Source organism: Rana temporaria, chromosome 5 (assembly GCF_905171775.1).
Source record: "Rana temporaria chromosome 5, aRanTem1.1, whole genome shotgun sequence".
NCBI lineage: Eukaryota > Metazoa > Chordata > Amphibia > Anura > Ranidae > Rana > Rana temporaria.
Genome location: NC_053493.1, coordinates 246278119 through 246300299, shown reverse-complemented (window position 1 = coordinate 246300299; position 22181 = coordinate 246278119). Strand labels below are relative to the sequence as shown.

At 45.1% G+C, this 22181-nt stretch overlaps 1 protein-coding gene across 2 annotated transcripts in view; it reads right to left on the bottom strand.

The window, feature by feature from the left end:
* Positions 1-22181, bottom strand: part of RIOK1 (RIO kinase 1) — a 59495-nt gene that overhangs the window by 5156 nt on the left and 32158 nt on the right. For both annotated transcript variants that reach the window (XM_040353679.1, XM_040353678.1), the window contains exons 13-14: positions 21909-21974; positions 2789-2896 (exon numbers count right to left, since the gene is read on the bottom strand). In XM_040353679.1, the coding sequence (XP_040209613.1) occupies positions 2789-2896; positions 21909-21974 (174 nt within the window). The remainder of the gene's footprint in view (positions 1-2788; positions 2897-21908; positions 21975-22181) is intronic.

Sequence of the window (22181 nt, the reverse complement as noted above, 5' to 3'; positions counted from 1 at the left end):
GTAAGGGTCTGGAGAAGGACCAGAGGAGGGCTGGAAGTGTGAGGGCCACATGAAATGGCCTGGAGGACTGGATTCGGCCCGCAGGCCTTGTGTTTGACACCGGTGCTCTTCATGAACAAAGCACAGGTTTGCTAACCTCCTGACGAGTAAAGTCTCAGGCTGGGTTGGACTAAGTAGATAAAGCTGAAATAAGGCAGAATTCTAAACCCTTTTTAAGTAAATGTGCACAGTTATAACTTGCAAAGCTCAAACATAAAGGGCTTCATTTAAAATATTCTCTTTCCTACTAATGCGTAGTCATTGTGAGCTTCAAATGCTGAAGCAGAGTCAACAACACAATCAGCGCCAGACAATCGCAGAACAGTACTAGCCCTAAAGTTCCCATTGTACTTATTGTTTCCCTGCCTGATGCCCAGTGTTGGGAAAAAAATCATTTATGTTCCCCTTTTGACAGTAACCAGCCAACACCGTGTGTGGTTGCTAGCTGCCAAATCTGTCCGTCACCGACAGCTTTGGTCCTGAGGTTTCTGATCACGTGATCACCATGTCAGCTATGATAGTGATTGCATGCAGGCTGAAAGCTTCATTCCTAAAAGAAACTTTCAGCATGCGGATCAGACTGAAGCCGCCTAAAGATGGCAGTGTGCATCTGTTTAAATCTATAATTGCCAAATAATATTAAAGCCGTGTTTCACCCGCAATTTTTTTTTTTTCAAGTCAGCAGCTACAAACACTGTAGTTGCTGACTTTTAATAGGGACACTTACCTGTCCACCAGGGAGCCTGCGATGTCAGTCTCCCGAGGCCGATCCATTCATCGGATCAGGTGCAGGCGCTGCCATTCTAACCAAGGGAAACCGGCAGTGGAGCCTTGCGGCATCATTGCCCATTTCCTACTGCGCATGCACGAGTCGCGCAGCACTTTGTGAATGGCCAGCAGTCTTCTGTGAGACTGGTTTGCTCAACCCTTTTTTGCCACCGACATAAGGAATAAATCAGTGACAGCACTGACCTGTAAACAGATTCCAGGTTATTACAGCAGACTGGAGGTTGTTTAGATTTTCTTTGAAGACAGTCATCAATTTAGTAAAAAGAGGCTCTAAATTTGAAAAGGGTTAAACTAGTGGTGGTCAGTCTTCTTGATATAGGGGACCTCAAATGTGGTCCCTGACTCAACCAAAGGGCTGCGCATAATATTTTCCAGATATATTGCTACAGAAAACTGTCAGACTTCAGACAGTTGTTTGGGCCTGTGGAAATGCTGCAAGAGACATTCATAAACTGGAGACAATGTTACAATAGACTGCTAGAGATCACTGCTATTAAAGTTACTTTATATATTACTTGTGCCACATTTGATATTCACGCAGCCATATCCAGGTCAGAAGAAAAAAATAAAAATATATATTTGAGAGGAAGATGGACAGCACAGAAACAAATAAGATGTGTGAAAAAAAACTATTTCCCAAATCATCTTCCAGGACAGCTATGTGAGGATTGGCTCCATCTTCAATAGAAAACACAAACCAGAAAGATTAAAAACCCCTCCCTTTGCCTTCATTCTCAGTTGTTTTGTTTCTCCGACCATTCAGGAGTACACTTTGTCATGTTTATTTTGTTTCCCCTGGTTCTAATAATTGTAGCGCTCAGGCCCCCCTCAGATGACTAGGTTCTGGTGTGCCTGTGTTTCTGGTCAAGTTGCTTACCCAAGGCTTTTTTCCCCCTGAAGACATGTGCTGGGCCCCTGCTGCTTGACTGATGAAGGCAACTGCAGCAGCAAATTTCTTTTTTGGCCTGTTTCTTCTGATGCGGTAGTGGTGTTGATCGGTCTTCCTGCTGGGTTACTTCCTACATCTTTCCAGCAGTATAGTGCCCCTGTATGGCAGGCCGAGGAGGACCAAGAGGATGCCAGCTCAGTTTCTGAACCAAATGATGACACTTCCCAATGTGCTGGATGTGCACTTCCTCCCGGCCACATAAAGGAGAAGTCCAGCCTGAGCTTTTTCTCCTAAGGGTCACAGGAGTGTAATTAATTTTGCACTCCTGTGACCCGTTTTCAGCGGAGACAGGACGTCAATTTTGTTTGGGTCCAGCGTCGCATAATCGTGCAATTGTCACTTAAAGGCGACGCAGTGCCATATCTTAAAAAATGGCCTGGTAATTGAGCAGCCAAATCTTACGGGGCTGAGTTGGTTAAGAAATTAAGAACAAGAGCCTTTCATTAAATATAATATACATACTGATATATGTAACATTATTTGATATATACGATAAAGTTATATTGTATAGGTACATGTTGTACATATGGTTCATATTAAAGGGTTAGTAAAGGTTCTTTTTTTTATTTTTTTTATTTATAATAACTAACATGTCATACTTACCTCCACGGTGCAGTTTGTTTTGCACAGAATGGCCCCGATCCTTGTTTTCTGAGGTCTCTCGGCGACTGTCTGGGCTCCTCCCCACAAGAGCTAACCCCCTTCTGGGAATAGCTCTTCCAAGGGGGTTAGTTTGCGGGCGGGCTCCCGTGTGACAGAGTGGCGGCCATTTTAAAAAATCTTTGAGTTTTTACACAAGAACTGAACGGACTACTTCAGAACTTTTCTCACCAATATAATTTACAGAATATCGACAATACCATAAATAACGGTATTTAACAGTAACGCATATCACTTAAATTATTGCTATAAAAAAAAAAAAAAAAAAAAAAAAAAATCATAATATTATATCACCGCTACCTACCAATCCGCAGATCAATACAATCAGATACACTAGGGTAAGTTACTCACATTATCATGTTGGGTGTTCAATGAAAGGTCCTTCTGCATTACTTCAACATCCCTTTCAAAGTGTTTCACCTCATTCAGAGTTCGGGGAATATATGCTCTCTTAAACACCTACAAATAAAAAAAAGAGTCGTGATAAAATGTGATATATCCAAGTTCACAGATACTGCAAGGCCTGCAAAGGGAAAAGGTTTAATTTAGCAATCCATGTTTTGTTTAAGATTTTTTTTTTTGCCAGAAACCAAAAAATATTACATCACTTGTCATACGTGGAAGACACACAGTTTATCTAGACTAGGGCCGGAACAACTAATCGATTATGAAAATAGTTGTCAACTATTTTTTATAATCGATGAATCAGCCAGCCAATTAGTTGATTAGTTGGCCTGCATACAGAATGCAATATTTGTTTACATATCAGGAAATACAGTGCAGCACTCATACAGCTCAGTACACCATCCATACATGTCAGTAAGTGCCTGAGATCTTGTGAATGTGCGAGGAGCAATGCCTCATGGGACATGTAGTCCTGGACAGAAAGTGAGTGGTTCTAAAAAGGCAGACGTTTTTTTTCCTTGGCTATAGGTGCACTATATACTATACTCTGCAGCTTGCTATTGGAGCACTCTGAAGGCAGTAGGAGCTAGAAGCGTCGCGTGGGGGACCCCAGAAGAGGAGAATCAGGGCTCTTCTGTGCAAAACCATTACACAGAGAAGGCAAGTATAACATGTTTGTTGTTTAACCACTTCCCTACCACACTATGCCAATATCACGGCGGCAGGAACCCTTTGTCCCTCCAGGCAGCCGTCATAGGACGTCTTTTTTTTTCCGAGCCTCTAGGCACCCGATGCACGTGCCCGGCGGCCGCGATGTCCGCCGGGCACACGCGATTGCCAGTGAACACGGCAGGACTGTGGATCTGTGTGTGTAAACACACAGATCCACGTCCTGTCAGAGAAGAGGAGACTGATGTGTGTTCCCAGTACAGAGGAACACCGATGTCCCTACAGGAGGCACCCTTCCTTCTAGAGGCATGGGATGACTTTGAATTTTCTGTAGCTTTCTGAAAAACATGTACCCAAAAAGGCAGAAAAAAATTAACAAATGGGCAGACAGATACAACCCCGGGAGTGCACTGACCCCTTTAGCCTGCAGGGATCAGAGCCTCCCCCCCCCCCCCCCCGACCAGGGGGTTTGCCCTCCCATAGACAGGAACCATGTATGGAGGGGCATTCCTAGATAGAGAGGAACCCTCCCCAGGGTACTCTTACCTTAGGAAGGCTGGAGGTAGTGTCACTGTGTGTCGTTTGAGCGTCCGCTTCCGATATGACCGCAGGTGGTTGCTGCTACGGAGTCTCACACTGCCTGTGCGCGTTCCCGACTCTCTCCAGCGTGTGCCTGGTCCCCTATCAGCTCCGCGACCCAGAACCGGAAGTTGCGGGTCAAAGGGAAAGCATCCTCCCTCCGCCGGAAAGGACGTCACCCGCCATCCGGCCCGCTGGTTCCAAAAATGCGGCCTGTAGAAAATACAGGGAGAGCTAGGCTGCCTCCGTGCTGCGTCCCTGTGGATGCGATAGGGGTCCTCCTCAGCCTGCTGCCGAGCTCGACGAGGATGGGGTCTCTTCAGATGGTGGGTAAGTACCACACCTATGGTACCCTGGAAGCCCCTGCTTCTCTTAAAGGTTCTTAAAACAGACTCAGTCCCCTGACTGACCAGCCTGGTTCCATGCACAGTGTCTCCCCTCCGGAGGAAACACTAACAACTAAGGTCCGGCAGGGGAAGTGAGAATTTATGGGCTGGCGCAGTGTTTCCTGAGGAAGGGGAAGAGCCTATGTCTCTCATTGTGGCTGTCCTGAAAGACGAAAGGGGAAAAATATTTTCCTCCACAGCCGCCTCCACAGTCACAACAGCGTTGTTCAACTGCAGAAACATTCTCCAATGTAAGAAAATTTATTGAGAAGCTAAAAAGAAGCTCAAATCAGGTTGTGCCAACCTCCCCCCAAATCAATGGGCAATTTCAACATGGCCATCGCAATGCTAGGAACTGAGAACACCACAGAAAAGTGAGCATCAGGGATTCAATGCATTTAAAAGTACGCCTGGGTTTTATTGTTTTTCAATAAAATCCTATTTGATAAAAATAAAAAAAAGTATGTCTGGGAATATAAAACGGTGAGTAAGGCTCCATTTCACACCAATGCAGTTTTTCATGCTTTTTGCAGAAACGCAGGAAATTATTTCTAACATGGGTTCCTATGGAACACGCATCACATCAATGCATTTTTGTGCCTCTGCGTTTTTTTGGAAAGGGTTAGGGACTTTTTTTTTTTTTATGCAAAATAGTGTAGTGTGTTTTTTTTTTTGCTTTTTGGTTCAATAGACTTATACTGAGATGCTGCAGGAAAGCATGTAGTGTGTTCTTACTGCGATTTGCCTTTTTTTAATCTGCCCAACAACACATTTCCAAAAAAAAAACATAAAAAACGAAAATGTGGATCGCAGCAAAAAAACTCTCAAAAGCAAACTGCATTGGTGTGAATAGAGTCTTAGAAAGGATATATAGAGAGACTAAAGGCCAGTTCACACCACATGCAGTCCAGTATGTTTTTTTATGCATCAAAAACACATGGAAAGAAGGTTATATTGTTTTCAACGGCATAGTTCACACGTCAGTTCCGGTGCATTTCAGTACCAGAAAAAAAGTGTGGAACATGTTGCATTTTTTCTGCACTGAACTTACTGGAACATTGTAAAATGCACCAAAAAACACACTTATTTAGTCCTTATTTAAAAGGTGAAGAAAAATTAAGGTGAAAAATGCACTGGAACGCATCAAACACATGTCAAATGTGCATGCAGAAAAGCATCCGGAATGCATTCGCACTGTGTTTCTATGGCGTTAACTAGCCCTTAGGGAGAAAAATCATCTTGATTAAAATTAATCCTGCTCATAAGAGAAAATAGGATTTTTGTACTCACCGTAAAATCCATTTCTCTGAGTTCATGGACGGACACAGCAGCACATTGACCTTAGGGTTATATATCCTTCCTTTCAGGAGATACTAGGCAGAAAAAAACAGCACTTCAAGTGTTAAAACACTTCTCTCAGTACAGTACCTCCCAGGGGGGCGGGGCCCCCGGGTATATCCCTCTCTCTGCATCATGCAGCCCCAGTTTTTAAACAAGCAGTACAAACAGAGGGGAGGGTGCTGGGTCCGTCCATGAACTCAGAGAAATGGATTTTACGGTGAGTACAAAAATCCTATTTTCTCTTCCGTTCATGGACGGACACAGCAGCATTGACCTTAGGGACGTCCCCAAGCAGTGTCAATTTTTTTTCGAGGGGTTGGAAAAACATAGCAAACCAAACTTCACACCAAAACAAACCAGAGTTTCTCAACAGAGGAACTCCAACCTTAAACAGCCGCCTGTAAAACCTTGCGGCCAAAGGAGGCATCCGAAGATGCACTCACATCCACCATGTAAAACTTTGAGAAGGTGTGGATTGACGACCAGGTCGCTGCCTTACACACCTGTAAAACAGACGATTGATGGTGGAAAGCTCAAGAGGCACCGATCGCCCTGGTCGAATTTGCCGTAACCGGAAAAGGAGGCGACAATGCGACAGCACAACCTGTCTGATCCACCTAGAAATGGGGGCCGACAGGACCGCCAGACCCTTCTTAGGACCAGAGACCGACATGAACAGTGAATCCGACTTCCGCAACGGAGCCGTAGCAGACAAGTACACCGTAGGGCTCGAACCACGTCCAAGGAATGCAACGTGGCCTCCTTCGGATTCCTCGGCCGAGGACATAAGGATGGTAAAACAATGTCCTCATTATTGTGAAAAGCCGAAACAACCTTTGGAAGGAACGCAGCCGGAGCACTATCTTATCCTTGTGGATGACCAAGTAAGGATCCTTGCAAGACAAGGCCGCCAGTTCAGATACCTGTCTGACCGAATTAATTGCTACCAGAAAAACCACCTTCTGATCGCAGTGTCTGTAGTTTTTCTGTTGGAACGAAAACTCTCGCCTCTGAGGAATCCAGGATCAACCCCAGGTATTCCAGCCGCTGAGACGGTACCAACACTGACTTCTGGACATTCAGTAGCCAACTGAATTCTCGGAGGGTCTGGCAGGTGATAGACACATCCTCTTCTAATTCTGAGCCTGAAGAAGCTCTCAGGAGAAGGTCGTCCAGGTATCCTACAATAGCGATCCCGTGCCGTCTCAGCAGAGCCAGAACCGGAGCGAGCACCTTGGTGAAAACCCGTGGTGCCGAGGCCAGGCCGAAAGGAAGGGCCACAAATTGAAAGTGGTCCTCTCTGACCGCAAAGCGCAGAAACCTCTGGTGTTTTGCGCATATGGGAAATATTCAGGTACGCGTCCTGGATATCCAGGGATGCCAGAAAAACCCCTGATGGAGAGCCGCCACTACAGAGCGAACCGACTCCATCCTGAACTTTTGCACTTTGACAAAACAGTTGAGGGCCTTGAGGTCCAGGATTGGACGGACCCCTTCCTTCTTGGGGACTACAAACAGATTGGAGTAAAACCCCTGAAACCGTTCCCCTGAGGGAACCGGCACAATCACTCCCCTGACCAGCAGATCCTGAACAGCCCCTGACAGGGCCTCCTGGCATTCGGGAGGAACCTGGAAGTTGGAAGGAAAAAATCTGTTTGGTGGACAAGAGAGGAACTCTATCTTGTACCCCGAGGAAACTACTTCGCAAACCCAGCGGTCAAAAAGGAGAGATCTCCATCGACACGCAAATTCGCGAAGCCGGCCCCCCACCCGGGTGACGGGCAGGGGCAGACCTTCATGCAGAAGCAGGCTTGTCCGCAGGCTTGTTGGGCTTGCGGAACCAAGTGCGCTTTTGCCCTTCAGGGGGCGCCTTAACACCCTGGAAACGTTTTACTGCCGCACCCGGGGAGCGAAAAAAACGCTTGGGGGCAGTAAAGAAGGGCCCCTGCTTACGGTGAGGCTCCTTCCCCTTTCCAGACTGCGGCAGAGTGCTCTTACCCCCTGTGGCATCATTTGTGATGTCATCCATGGACGCCCCAAAGAGCCGTTCACCCATAAAGGAGAAGTCTACCAAGGCCTTTTTAGAGGACTGGTCCGCAGACCAACACTTTAGCCACACAAGGCGGCGTAACACCACCGCGGAGGCCCTGGAGAGCAAGGGGAGCGTATCCAGGGCCGACTCACAGACAAACTTTAGGCCCTGCACCAACTGGTTGGCCAGGTCCACACAGACCTCAGAAGCATTATGCGCCTCCAGCTGCTGCAGCAGGGACTTTGCCAGCTCGGTAAGTGTCTGACACTAGAGCCCCGGTCAAAACCGGTCTCACCGCCGACCCCACCACTGTGAACATGGAGCGGGCCACAGCCTCAGCTCTCCTATCTGCAGGGTCCGTAAGGAGGGAGCCCCTTCCACAGGTAACGTGGTAGCCTTGTTCAGTCTGGACACAGGGTGGTCCACTGACGGAGGGGATACCCACTTCTTTAGAAAATCCTCCTCAAAAGGGTAACGGACCGCAAAGTATTTTGGGACAGCAAAAACTTTCTGCGGCCGATCCCATTCCTTGTACAAAATTTTGTCCACATAGGGAACACAAGGAAACACTTTTGCGGTGCGGGGCGGCTTGCGGAACCCAAAAGGTACCGGCATCTCTGATGTCTCCGCTGAATCCTCAAGTTTTTGAGTATCCCGCACCGCAGTGATAAGAGCTCCAACAAACGCCTTATCATGTGCTGACCCTGAAGCAGAGTCATCCTCACTGTCCGTGTGGGCTAGGCCTGCATCTTCTGACATAACAGAACCCGGGCCGGACGCAGTAGCGGGGCCCGATTCAGTGTCAAAGACATCCCCAGAAGAAGGCGCAGGGAGGGGGCGCTTTTTACCCCCCTTCCGGCCACCCGCCGCTTCAATCCTGGCAACAAACGCCTCAAGGACTGCCGTCATAGCATCCACTGAGGCCTGCAGGAACAGAGGCACTAAGGGTTAACTCTGGCATGTCTGGGGTAGAAGCCTCCGGTTCGGACGCCATGCTAATCAACTGCAACTGCCACCCTTGTACTGCAAGGCAAGACCCACAGGCCACCCTCCCGGCCGCAACAGAGAGCAGGGGACCCACCCTGGGGGACTCACCACCCGACCAGGCTGTAGTGCTGCTGAGAACGCTGCCCGTGCTGTGCCGTCCCTCAGGAAGTATGCTGAGAGCATTTGTGCCGTTATTCTGGTCACTAGAGGCCAAAACCCTTTCCAAGATGGCCGCCGACATGCAAAAAACAGCATGCTGGCTACAAGAAAATGGCCGCCGAGTCAATAGGAGCGCGTCATCGGCAAAATGGCGGCCAAACACGCGTTTTAAAACATACAGTGACAAAAACAGCAGAAAACACAGCAAATGTACCAGACCCTGCAGGTCCCTCTCCGCACACACGGCATTATAAAAAACAGCACCCCACAGCAGCCGCAGCCCCCTGGTAGAAATGGAGCCCCCCAGGCAGACCCCCCACCTCACGGCCGCCACCCAGAAAGCGGAAAAGGAGGGAGAGGAAGGGAGAGAGGAAAGTAGGGCGGACCCTCGATCGACCTCCCCAGAAATGCACCGGCCAAACCACCATGCCAAGGCAAGGGGATACTACTTACCCATCCTGCGACCACCGGCTGGAGGCATTCCAAACAGACCCAATGTCCGCAGCAGTCACGGCATGGCTGTCGGCCCGGCACACTGTGACTCAGCCATAGAGACCGGTCATATGTGTGCCCTGGAGCGCATAGCTCACCGGCCACCCCTGGAGCAACGGGGCATGTCGTGGACGGCCCAGCGTGTAGCTAAGAAAAAAGGGGGGGACCACCCGAAGGTGTTTGGGACTTTAAATGAGAATACATCTGTGATGTATCTCCATCCTTGTGTCTGGACTTTATACGAGATTACATCCATACTATATCTCCATCCCATATGCGGAAAATTGCAACAAAGGGAGTTTGGGACTTTAAATGAAACAGTGGGCTAAATGGGGACAAAGTAATGAAACAAACCATAGATGAAATGTTCATGTATTAAGAAAATAGAATATTTGGTAGAAACAAATAACTTGACAAAAGTACAGAACATACATTTCATACATAATACAATAGTTGGTATAAAAATACATTGAATAAATAACAGTTGATGACAACATATATAACCACATAGAGGTTGAGCATAACCACGCAATAGGTGAATAGCGCGTAGCTAAAGGCCGGCACACGCTTGATGGCCGAACATGGGGGGACTACAGGGATCGAGGATCCAGTCTGTCACCCAGTCGGCAGTTGATTGTAGATCCCAAGATCCAAAAATGCAGGAAAAAATGAAATAAAAGCGAAAAAAAAAAAAAAAAAAAAAAACGCAGAAAAAAACCTCCAGAGCACATGGGCCCAGAGGAGCCATGTCTTCTCCTAACACTAGGCAGAAAAAAAACTGGGGCTGCATGATGCAGAGAGAGGGATATACCAGGGGGCCCGCCCCCCTGGGAGGTACTGTACTGAGAGAAGTGTTTTAACACTTGAAGTGCTGTTTTTTCTGGCTAGTCTCTCCTGAAAGGAGCTGCTGTGTCTGTCCATGAACGGAAGAGAAAAGAGGAAGATCCCTTCAGTTCCTAGTCCTGTCTCTAAATGCATGAATAATCAGGGGCAGATTAGCGCTAAAAGTTTTAACTGAAATTTGGAGAGTAATATCTAAACTGGGACGATAGTGGGTTTGGGCATGTGGGGGAAACCAGCACTATAGGATTTGGTCCAGTTTATACTAGATCCAGAATAATCTCCAAATTCATTAATTAACCAGTTCCCGACCACCGCATGTACATATACGTCCACAATATGGCACGTACAGGCACATGGGCGTATAGGTACGTCCCCGCCTTACCTCGGTTCGGGGGTCCGATCGGGACCCCCTCCGGTACATGCGACGGCCGGGAACGGTGTACGGGAGGTCCGGGAGGAGGGGGCGGCTATTGGTTTCCAGCCGTCCCCTCTCGATCTCCCTCGGCGAATCGGATTCCACCTGAGCCCTCCCTGCCTGTGTAACTGTAAACACAGGCAGGGAGGAAGTGACGTTTTCTCCCCTCTGGCGGTCTTTTCGTCCGGTTCCAGAGGAGAGAAGACGTCAGTACTGTGAGTTGCACCAACAGCACACTGACACAGCACACATAGGCACATAACCCCCCCCGATCACCCCCCCAGCACCCCCAGATCACCCCCTGTCACAGTGTCACTGATTGCAGTGATCATTTATTTTCTGATCACTGCTTTTAGTGTCAGTGTGACAGAAAAAAGTGTCAGGGCAGTTAGGTTTAGGCCCCTTTAGGTCCAGGGTAGCCCCCTACCCCCCCCCAATAAAGGTTTAACCCCTGATTGCCCCTAAAGTTAACCCTTTCACCCCTATTGCCAGTGTCACTAAGCGATCGGTTTCTGATCGCTGTATTAGTGTCACTGTTGCCGCTAGGCAGTTAGTTTTTTTTGAGGTTCGCCGCCAGGTTTATATAGCGTTAGGTACGCCCATAAATAAAGGTTTTAACCCCAGATTGCCCCTAGAGTTAACCCTTTCACCACTTATCACTGTATAAGTGTCACTGGTGACGTGGTTAGCCAGTTAGTTATTTAGTTATTTTAGGTTCGCCACCAGGTTTTTAGAAAGCGTTAGGTACCCCCATATATTACCGAATAAAGGTTTTAACCCCCTGATTGCCCCCTAGTTAACCCTTTCACCAGTGATCACCGTATAAGTGTTACGGTTGACGCTGGTTGGTTAGTTTGCTGTTTATAGCATCAGAGCACCCGCCGTATATAACCCAATAGGTTTAACCCCCTGATCACCCGGCGGGTGATATAAATTTAATTTTAGCGCCAGTCAGGGTCTGCGTCGCCCCAGGCAGCGTTAGGTTAGAGCCAGTACCGCTTACACCCACTCGCTAAGCATACACCCCCCTTAGTGGTATAGGATCTGAACGGATCGATACCTGATCTGATCAGATCTATACTAGCGTACCCAGCAGTTTAGGGTACCCAAAAACGCATTGTTAGCGGAATCAGCCCAGATACCCGCTAGCACCTGCGTTTTCCCCCTCTGCCCAGCCCAACCCACCCAAGTGCAGTATCGATCGATCACTGTCACTTACAAAACACAAGACACATAACTGCAGCGTTCGCAGAGACAGGCCTGATCCCTGCGATCGCTTACAGTTTTTTTTGAAGCGTTTTCTACATTTGCTTTTCTATAGTCAGGTGCTTTTTTTACCTGTGAATCCTTACCATTGTACCACTAAATTTAGAGTCCAAAATGGCAAACCGAAGGTACAATGATAAGCAGGCCTTGGAGTTCATGTGCATGTCAGATAGTGAAGAGGAGGAGGTCACGCATCTGACAGATTCTGGCTCAGAATATGAACCCATTTACGACAGCGGCTCCATGTCAGATAGCTCGCACGACGAAGTTGAGGTCCCTGCTAAGGCCAGGCGTACCCGATCCCATTCTGATGTTGTTGAGCAGCAAGAACCGCAGGACCCTCGTATGGAGCAGAGATCCAGTACTAGCGCCGCTATTCCTTCTGGTGAATTGGCAAGCACCAGCGGCCTAGTACACCCTGGTCGTTTATCCAGCACTGCAGTAACACTTGGTGACGTGGCGAGTCCCATAAGTGCAGTTGAAGCTGGCGATGTGGCAAGCACAAGTAGTGTCCCGCTGCCACCAAGAAGAAGACAGAGACAGGCCCGTCGTGCCCATAGTGCCCTTCCTGTAGAATTTGCCTATCCTGATTGGGTCCCCACCACTTCTACAGCACCTGTACTTCCCCCATTCACTGGCCAACCCGGTATTCAGGTGGATACAGCGAACTTTACGTCACTTGATTTTTATTCGCTGTATTTCACGGAAGATCTCTATAGATCTATTGTGGACCAGACTAATTTATATGCTGGTACTTACATCGCCACTAACCCCCAGTCTCGCCTTGCCAAAGAATGGAAACCTCTCGAGGTTTCCGAATTTAAGACCTTTCTGGGCCTTACCCTCAACATGGGCATACACAAATTTCCGTCATTGCGGATGTATTGGTCCACACATCCCATTGACCATATGTACATTTTCTCTGCTCACATGGCCAGGAGACGATACGAGGCGATCCTGCGGTTCCTGCATTTCAGTGACAATGCACTTTGTCGTCCACGTGGAGACCCTGAATTTGACCGGCTCTACAAAATTCGGCCCCTCGTAAACCATTTCAACGAACGTTTTGCAGCCTTGTTTAATCCCCAGCAGGTTGTATGCGTTGATGAGTCCCTGATTAAATTTGCTGGCCGTTTGTCTTTCAAACAGTTCCTTCCCAGCAAGCGTGCCAGATACGGGGTCAAGCTCTATAAGCTCTGTGACAGGGCCACAGGCTACACATGGAGCTTTAGGGTTTACGAGGGAAAAGATAGTCAGGTAGAGCCGGAAGGATGCCCAGATTACATGGGGAGCGCTGGCAAGATTGTTTGGGACTTGGTGTCACCCTTATTCGGAAAGGGGTACCATTTGTATGTGGACAATTTTTACAGCAGCGTGCCACTTTTTAGCCACTTATTTGATCAACAGATTGGAGCATGTGGCACCGTGCGACCTAATCGCCGGGGCTTCCCCCAGCGGCTTGTAGATGCCCGTGTTAGGCCGGGGGCGAGAGCCTGCTGCAGATGTAAAAATTTGCTCGCTGTGAAGTGGCGGGACAATAGGAATGTTTTCGTTCTTACCACCCTTCACGCAGACACGACAGTCCAAATTCGTACGGCGACTGGTGTTGTGGAGAAACCCCTCTGTGTCCACGAATATAACCAAAACATGGGAGGGGTGGACCTCAACGACCAGTTAATGGCGCCGTATCATATTGCCCGTAAGACGAGACGCTGGTACAAAAAAGTGTCTCTACATTTATTTCAATTGGCTCTACTGAATGCTCATGTCGTATACAGAGCTTCAGGACGGAATGAATCCTTCCTTCAATTCCAGAGGGATATCATCACAGAACTCCTGTATCCAGGCGGTATTGTACCTCACCATCTCCTACCAAATGCAGTAAGCCGACTGCATGAGAGGCATTTTTCTTATGTCCTCCCGAGTACCCCTACCCAACGAGCCCCCCAAAGAAAATGTCGTGTCTGTACCAAGCACGGATTTAGGCGTGACACCCGTTATTTTTGTCCCAAATGTCCTGGCAATCCTGGTCTTTGTATTGGTGAATGTTTTGAACGCTTCCACACACACGTTAATTATTAGTGTAGGGTGAAACATTTCACAGGCTAGGCACACTCACACAGGGTCTCCCAAGATGCCATCGCATTTTGAGAGACCCAAACCTGGAACCGAAAAGTTGAAGTTACAGTTCACAGTTACAAAAAAAAGTGTTAAAAAAAAAAAAAAAAAAGTAAAAAATAAAAACACACAAAAAAATATAAAATAAAAAAACCAAAAATAGTTGTCGTTTTATTGTTCTCTCCCTCTCTATTCTCTCTCTATTGTTCTGCTCTTTTTACTGTATTCTATTCTGCAAAGTTTTATTGTTGTTATGTTTTTTCATGCTTGCTTTTCAGGTATGTAATTTATTTTACTGTTTTCAGGTACGCCATTCAGCTGTTGCGCGGACTTATTTATCTTGACAGCAACAGCGTTTGCTCCCACGATATATAAAGCCGCGACTCCAGTGCTGTAGGAGGTGATTTCACCACCACAGTTAAAAAAAAGAGCATATATGCCGAAGCATGCGGGCAGCAGGGGCGGAGGAGCGATTTTGCTCCTAATGCCGCGTACATACGGTTGACATTCCTACGGAGGCTTTCCCGTGGAAAAGTCTGACCATGTGTACACGGCATAGAAAAGTCCGACCGTGTGTACGCGGCATAGAAAAGTCCGACCGTACGCGGCATAACTTTTTTGCGGGAGGATGCCCCCATGCTTTGGCATATATATATTTTAGGCACAGGTTGCGTTAAAAAATGTTTTATTTTTTACTATGTTTTTTTATAGGTATTTGCTTTGCAGGTATGGTATGATCTTACTGTTATACTGGAATGTTACTTTGTTTTAATGTTAACCATCATTTGCTTAGCAGGTACGCCATTCAGTTGCAGTGCGGATTTATTTAGCGTGACAGCAACAGCGTTTGCTCCCACGATATATAAAGCCACGACTCCAATGCTGTAGGAGGTGATTTCACCACTACAGTTCAAAAAAGAGCATATATGCCGGAGCATGGGGGCATTAGGGGCGGAGGAGCGATTTTGCTCCTAATGCCGCGTACATACGGTTGACATTCCTACGGAGGCTTTCCTGTGGAAAAGTCTGACCATGTGTACACGGCATAGAAAAGTCCGACCGTGTGTACGCGGCATAGAAAAGTCCGACCGTACGCGGCATAACTTTTTTGCGGGAGGATGCCCCCATGCTTCGGCATATATAAATGGTGCATGTATGCCCATCATTAGAAGTGGGTGGATGAAAGGAGGTATTCTAATGGTGGGCATACCCACCGATCAATCTTTTTTTTGTTCAGCCAACAGACTGCATGAAAAAAAAAAAAGATTACAATACATGTCCAACAAGAACCATCAACGTACTGGTATGTTGCAGGACTTTGAATGGTTATACCAGAATGATGCCTGCGGGTTTAGGCATCATCTTGGTATCATTCTTTTCAGCCAGCGGTCGGCTTTCATGTAAAAGCAGCCCTAGCGGCTAATTAGCCTCTAGACTGCTTTTACATTCAGTGGGAGGGAATGTCCCCCCCCCCCAGATATAAACGGCGCCATTGAGAATATGGGAAAGCATTTTATCACACCGATCTTGGTGTGGTCAGATGCTTTGAGGGCAGAGGAAAGATCTAGGGTCTAATAGACCCCATTTAAAAAAAAAAAAAAGAGTACCTGTCACTAACTATTGCTATCATAAGGGATATTTACATTCCCTGAGATAACAATAAAAATGGTAAAAAAATAAATAAATGGAAGGAACAGTTAACAAATAAAATAAAAAAAGCGAAATAAATATATAAAAAAATAAAAAAAAGCATCCCTGTCCCCCCCTGCTCTTGCGCAAAGACGAACGCAAGCGTCGGTCTGGAGTCATATGTAAACAGCAATTGCACCATGCATGTGAGGTATCACCGCGAAGGGCAGATCGAGGGCAGTCATTTTAGCAGTAGACCTACTCTGTAAATCTAATGTGGTAACCTGTAAAGGCTTTTAAAGGCTTTTAAAAATGTATGTAGTTTGTCGCCACTGCGCGTTTGTGCGCAATTTTAAAGTATGTCGTGTTTGGTATCCATGTACTCGGCCTAAGATCATAATTTTTATTTCATCAATAATTTGGGCAATATAGTGTGTTTTAGTGCTTTAAAATAAAAAAAAGTGTATTTTTTCCCCAAAAAATGCGTTTGAAAAAACGCTGCGCAAATACTGTGTGGAAATTTTTTTTGCAACACCCACCATTTTAATCTGTAGGGCCTTTGCTTTAAAAAAATATATAATGTTTGGGGGTTCAACTTTACTTTCTTGCAAAAAAATAATATGTTTTTATGTAAACAAACAGTGTCAGAAAGGGCTTTTTCTTCAAGTGGTTAGAAGAGTGGGTGATGTGTGACATAAGCTTCTAATTGTTGTGCATAAAATGCCAGGACAATTGAAAACCCCCCCAAATGACCCCATTTTGGAAAGTAGACACCCCAAGCTATTTGCTGAGAGGCATCTTAAGTCCATGGAATATTTTAGATTTTGACCCAAGTTGCGGGAAATATAAATATATATATATATATATATATATATTTTTTTTTTTGCGCAAAGTTGTCACTAAATGATATATTGCTCAAACATGCCATGGGCATATGTGGAATTACACCCCAAAATGCATTCTGCTGCTTCTCCTGAGTACGGGGATACCACATGTGTGAGACTTTTTGGGAGCCTAGCCGCGTACGGGACCCCAAAAACCAATCACCGCCTTCAGGCTTTCTAAGGGTGTAAATTTTTGATTTCACTCCTCACTACCTATCACAGTTTCGAAGGCCATAAAATGCCAAAATAGCACAAAAAAAAACCCAAATGACCCCATTTTGGAAAGAAGACACCCCAAGGAAACTGCTGAGAGGCATGTTGAGTCCATTGATTTTTTTTTTTTTTGTCCAAAGTGATTGAATAATGAAAAAAAAAAAAAAAAAAAGAAAAATGTGTCACTAAATGATATATTGCTCACACATGCCATGGTTATATGTGGAGTTGCACCCTAAAATACATTCTGCTGCTTCTCCTGAGTACGGGGATACCACATGTTTGGGACTTTTTGGGAGCCTAGCCGCGTACGGGACCCCGAAAACCAAGCACCGCCTTCAGCATTTCTAAGGGCGCAAATTTTTGATTTCACTCCTCACTACCTATCACAGTTTCGAAGGCCATAAAATGCCAAAATAGCACAAAAAACCCCCAAATGACCCCATTTTGGAAAGTAGACACCCCAAGCTATTTGCTGAGAGGCATGTTGAGTCCATGGAATATTTAATTTTTTTGCCCCAAGTGATTGAATCATGACCAAAAAAAATTAAAATAAAAAAATGTACAAAACATTGTCACTAAATGATATATTTCTCACACATGCCATGGTTATATGTGGAATTGCACCCCAAAATACATTCTGCTACTTCTCCTGAGTACGGGGATACCACATGTGTGGGACTTTTTGGGAGCCTAGCCGCGTATGAGACCCCGAAAACCAAGCACCGCCTTCAAGATTTCTAAGGACATAAATTTTTGATTTCACTCACACAAATCTTGAAGGCAGTGCTTGGTTTTCGGGGCCCCGTACGCGGCTAGGCTCCCAAAAAGTCCCACACATGTGGTATCCCCGTACTCAGGAGAAGCAGCAGAATGTATTTTGGGGTGCAATTCCACATATAACCGTGGCATGTGTGAGAAATATATCATTTAGTGACAACGTTTTGTATTTTTTTTTTTTTGGTCATTATTCAGTGACTTGGGGCAAAAAAATTAAATATTCCATGGACTCAACATGCCTCTCAGCAAATAGCTTGGGGTGTCTACTTTCCAAAATGGGGTCATTTGGGGGGGTTTTGTGCTGTTTTGGCATTTTATTGCCTTCGAAACTGTGATAGGTAGTGAGGAGTGAAATCAAAAATTTATGCCCTTAGAAATCCTGAAGGCGGTGATTGGTTTTCGGGGTCCCGTACGCGGCTAGGCTCCCAAAAAGTCCCACACATGTGGTATCCCCGTACTCAGGAGAAGCAGCAGAATGTATTTTGGGGTGCAATTCCACATATGCCCATGGCATATGTGAGAAATATATCATTTAGTGACAACGTTTTGTAAAAATTTTTTTTTTTTTTTTTTTGGTCATTATTCAATCACTTGGGGCCATAAAATTAAATATTCCATGGACTCAACATGCCTCTCAGCAAATAGCTTGGGGTGTCTTCTTTCCAAAATGGGGTCATTTGGGGGGGTTGTGTGACATCTTGGCATTTTATGGCCTTCAAAAACTGTGATAGGTAGTGATAGGTAGTGAGGAGTGAAATCAAAAATGTATGCCCTTAGAAATCTTGAAGGCGGTGCTTTGTTTTCGGGGCCCCGTATGCGGCTAGGCTCACAAAAAGTCCCACATATGTGGTATCCCCGTACTCGGGAGAAGCAGCAGAATGTATTTTGGGGTGCAATTCCACATATAACTATGGCATGTGTGAGCAATATATCATTTAGTGACAACTTTGTGCAAAAAAAAATCAGTTTGTCATATTCCCGCAACTTGTGTCAAAATATAAAATATTCCATGGACTCGACATGCCTCTCAGCAAATAGCTTAGGGTGTCTACTTTCCAAAATGGGGTCATTTGGTTTTTTTTTTTGCTATTTTGGCATTTTATGGCCTTCGAAACCTTGATAGGTAGTGAGGAGTGAAATCAAAAATTTGTGCCCTTAGAAATGCTGAAGGCGGTGCTTGGGTTTTGGGGCCCCGTATGCGGCTAGGCTCCCAAAAAGTCCCACACATGTGGTATCCCCGTACTCAGGAGAAGCAGCAGAATGTATTTTGGGGTGCAATTCCACATATAACCATGGCATGTGTGAGAAATATATCATTTAGTGACAACTTTTTGTAAACATTTTTTTTTTTTTTTTTCGTCATTATTCAATCACTTGGGACAAAAAAATTAAATATTCAATGGACTCAACATGCCTCTCAGCAGTTTCCTTGGGGTGTCTACTTTCCAAAATGGGGTCATTTGGGGGGGGTTTGTACTGCCCTGCCATTTTAGCACCTCAAGAAATGAGATAGGCAGTCATAAAATAAAAGCTGTGTAAATTCCAGAAAATGTACCCTAGTTTGTAGACGCTATAACTTTTGCGAAAACCAATAAATATACGCTTATTGCGATTTTTTTTACTAAAGACATGTGGCTGAATACATTTTGGCCTAAATGTTTGACTAAAATTTAGTTTATTCGATTTTTTTTACTTTTTGTTATAAGAAAAATCATTTTTTTTCAAAATTTACGGTCTTTTTGCGTTTATATCGCAAAAAATAAAAATCGCAGAGGCGATCAAATACCATCGAAATAAAGCTCTATTTGTGGGAAGAAAAGGACGCAAGTTTCGTTTCGGTACAACATTGCATGACCGCGCAATTACCAGTTAAAGCAGCGCATTGCCAAATTGTAAAAACACCTTTGGTCTTTAGACAGCGTATTGGTCCGGTGCTTAAGTGGTTAAGGAGAAAGCTGTCCAGGTGTCAAGGTGTCCAAGACCAGCATATGACATGTGCTCCTCTAATGCCCAAATCCTTAGGCCCTACCCTCTGGCATCTCCTTTCAGTTTTGAAGCCAGTGGCTCAATGGCACTAGTGGGAACAAAAGGCAAAATTGGACACCACTGCCTGGTTCCCCTAAAGCAGTGTTTCTCAATTCCAGTCCTCAGGCCCCCCCAACAGGTCAGGTTTTCAGGATTTCCATTATTTTGCACAGGTGATTTGATCAGCTTTACTGCCTTAGTAATCACCACAGCCTTTTCATCTGAGGGAAATCCTGAAAACCTGACCTGTTGGGGGGGCCTGAGGACTGGAATTGAGAAACACTGCCCTAAAGGTAGGGAAGGCATTGGAAATTACCCTATTGATCCAAAAGCCTAGCCATGGAATCTGTAAACAATCCATGTTTTTAATCTGATAAATTTACTGAGGCGCATTTATCAATTTTCTGGTGGAAATTAAGAGCATCACATACATAAAGTCAGATGAAGCGGATTATAACCAGCACCCTTTTGAAAAAAAGCAACCAAAAATTCATGCTATATTTATTATATATACACATTGAAATACATAAATGAATCATGCTGCAGCACAAAACACTTGAACTGAGGCACATTAAGACCCCACTCACACCTCCGCGACAAAACGCCGGACGCTCGTGCCGCTGGAGGGGAGAATTCCCATTGCTGTCTATGAGATGGTTCACATCTCAGACGCCGTACGCCTGAAAAAAAGTCCCGGACCCTTTTTTTCAGGCGGCATTGGCGTTCGGCCATACAAAGCAATGGGAAGGCTTTGTTAAAAAAAAAAAAGGTTACATACTCGCGGCAAAAAACGTCGCGTACGCGGCGTATCTTGTCGCGAAGGTGTGAATGCAGCCTTAAACTGTGCACAGGATAAACACTTGATACTCCAAAAAAGTCAACAATGAAGTCTATACATAAACATGGAGAGTTTGTTTATTAACCTCCTGGGCGGTGTTCCCGAGTCTGACTCGGGGTGAGATTTTTGGGCAAGGATCGGTAACCCCGAGTCAGACTCGGGCTCGCCTCGCTGGATGTACAGGGAGTTTCACTTACCTTGTCCCTGGATCCAGCGATGCCACCGCGCTGTGTGAGCGAGCAGGACCTCGCTCGATTCACACAGTGCCTCCGTGTGACGCCGATCTCCGTTCCCTGCGACGTTACGACGCACGGGGACGGAGAACGGCGCCAAATTCAAAAAAGTAAACAAACACTATACATACAGTATACTGTAATCTTATAGATTACAGTACTGTATGTAAAAAAAACACACCCCCCTTGTCCCTAGTGGTCTGTCCATTGCCCTGCATGTCATTTTATATAATAAAAACGTTTCTTTCTCCCTGCAAACTGTAGATTGTCCATAGCAACCAAAAGTGTCCCTTTATGTCAAAAATAGTTTTAGATCAGCTAAAAAACAGCGATAATAAATTATAATCACTTGCAGAATTGTGCGATAGCGATTTGTGGGGAAATTCGTCATAAAAAAAAAAAAATAATGACAGCAACAATTCTGCAACTGAGCAAATTTCAGTGATTTTGATTTGATTACATTATTGAATAATTTTTATTATAATTATATTATTATTTGTTATATTGATTTATAATTATTTATTATATTATAATTTATAATTTTGTTTTTAAAAAAAATTCATACCCGGGATGCCTATTAGAAGCTTGTTTGGTCAGATTTAAGTGAGTTATTTCTAAAAATGACAGACCTACAATATAAAACGCCAAATTTCCTTGCAAATAATGGTACCGCTTTCAGCATGTTTTTTCTGAAAGAATCATACCGCCAGGGAGGTTAACAAAAAGTGGTCCGGTACACAGCAAAAAGCATTTCATCTTACAAAGACTTACTCCTAGCTAGTCTGTTGTCAGTGATGATTTCATTTGTAAGCTGCTTGGATCACTTGATAAACTGCAGGTTATGTAAGGATTCCAGCATTGACTTTTTCGAGTATTAAGTGGCTGGGACTGACAAGAGCCCAGCTGGGAAATTGGTTGCACGATAACAGCAAAAAAGTTGGACTAAGCTTATTGGTTTGGCGATAGATTTACCACAAGTGACCACAAACATATCACAAAAATTCAGACTTGTCACCGGAGCAGTAGGCAAAAAAAAAAAAAAATCCTCCACATGGGACACCTTGTTCCTGTAAAAATCACACTGCAGCCGACATCTTATTTACTTAGTTTTTTTAATATTGGTAAATGCAGATATTTGACTGGTTGTTATACTGTGTATATGCTGCAAGGCACTTACCTCTTCATCAACCTTATCTTGACTTGATCTTTCTTCTTCTGTTCTTTCAACTGATATCTTCATAGCCTAAAAAACAAACAACAAAAAAAACACCTATTTTTAATAAAAATCCTTTAACAGTGAAGGCCTCCACACAAATTCAATCATGAAGAACTAGAAAAAAAACTAGAAGAAAACTAGAAGAAATGGATTTAACCTTAAACTGCGTAGAGGGTTCTTTACTGCAAGAGTGGTAAAGATGTGGAATTCTCTTCCACAGGCATTGGTTTCAGC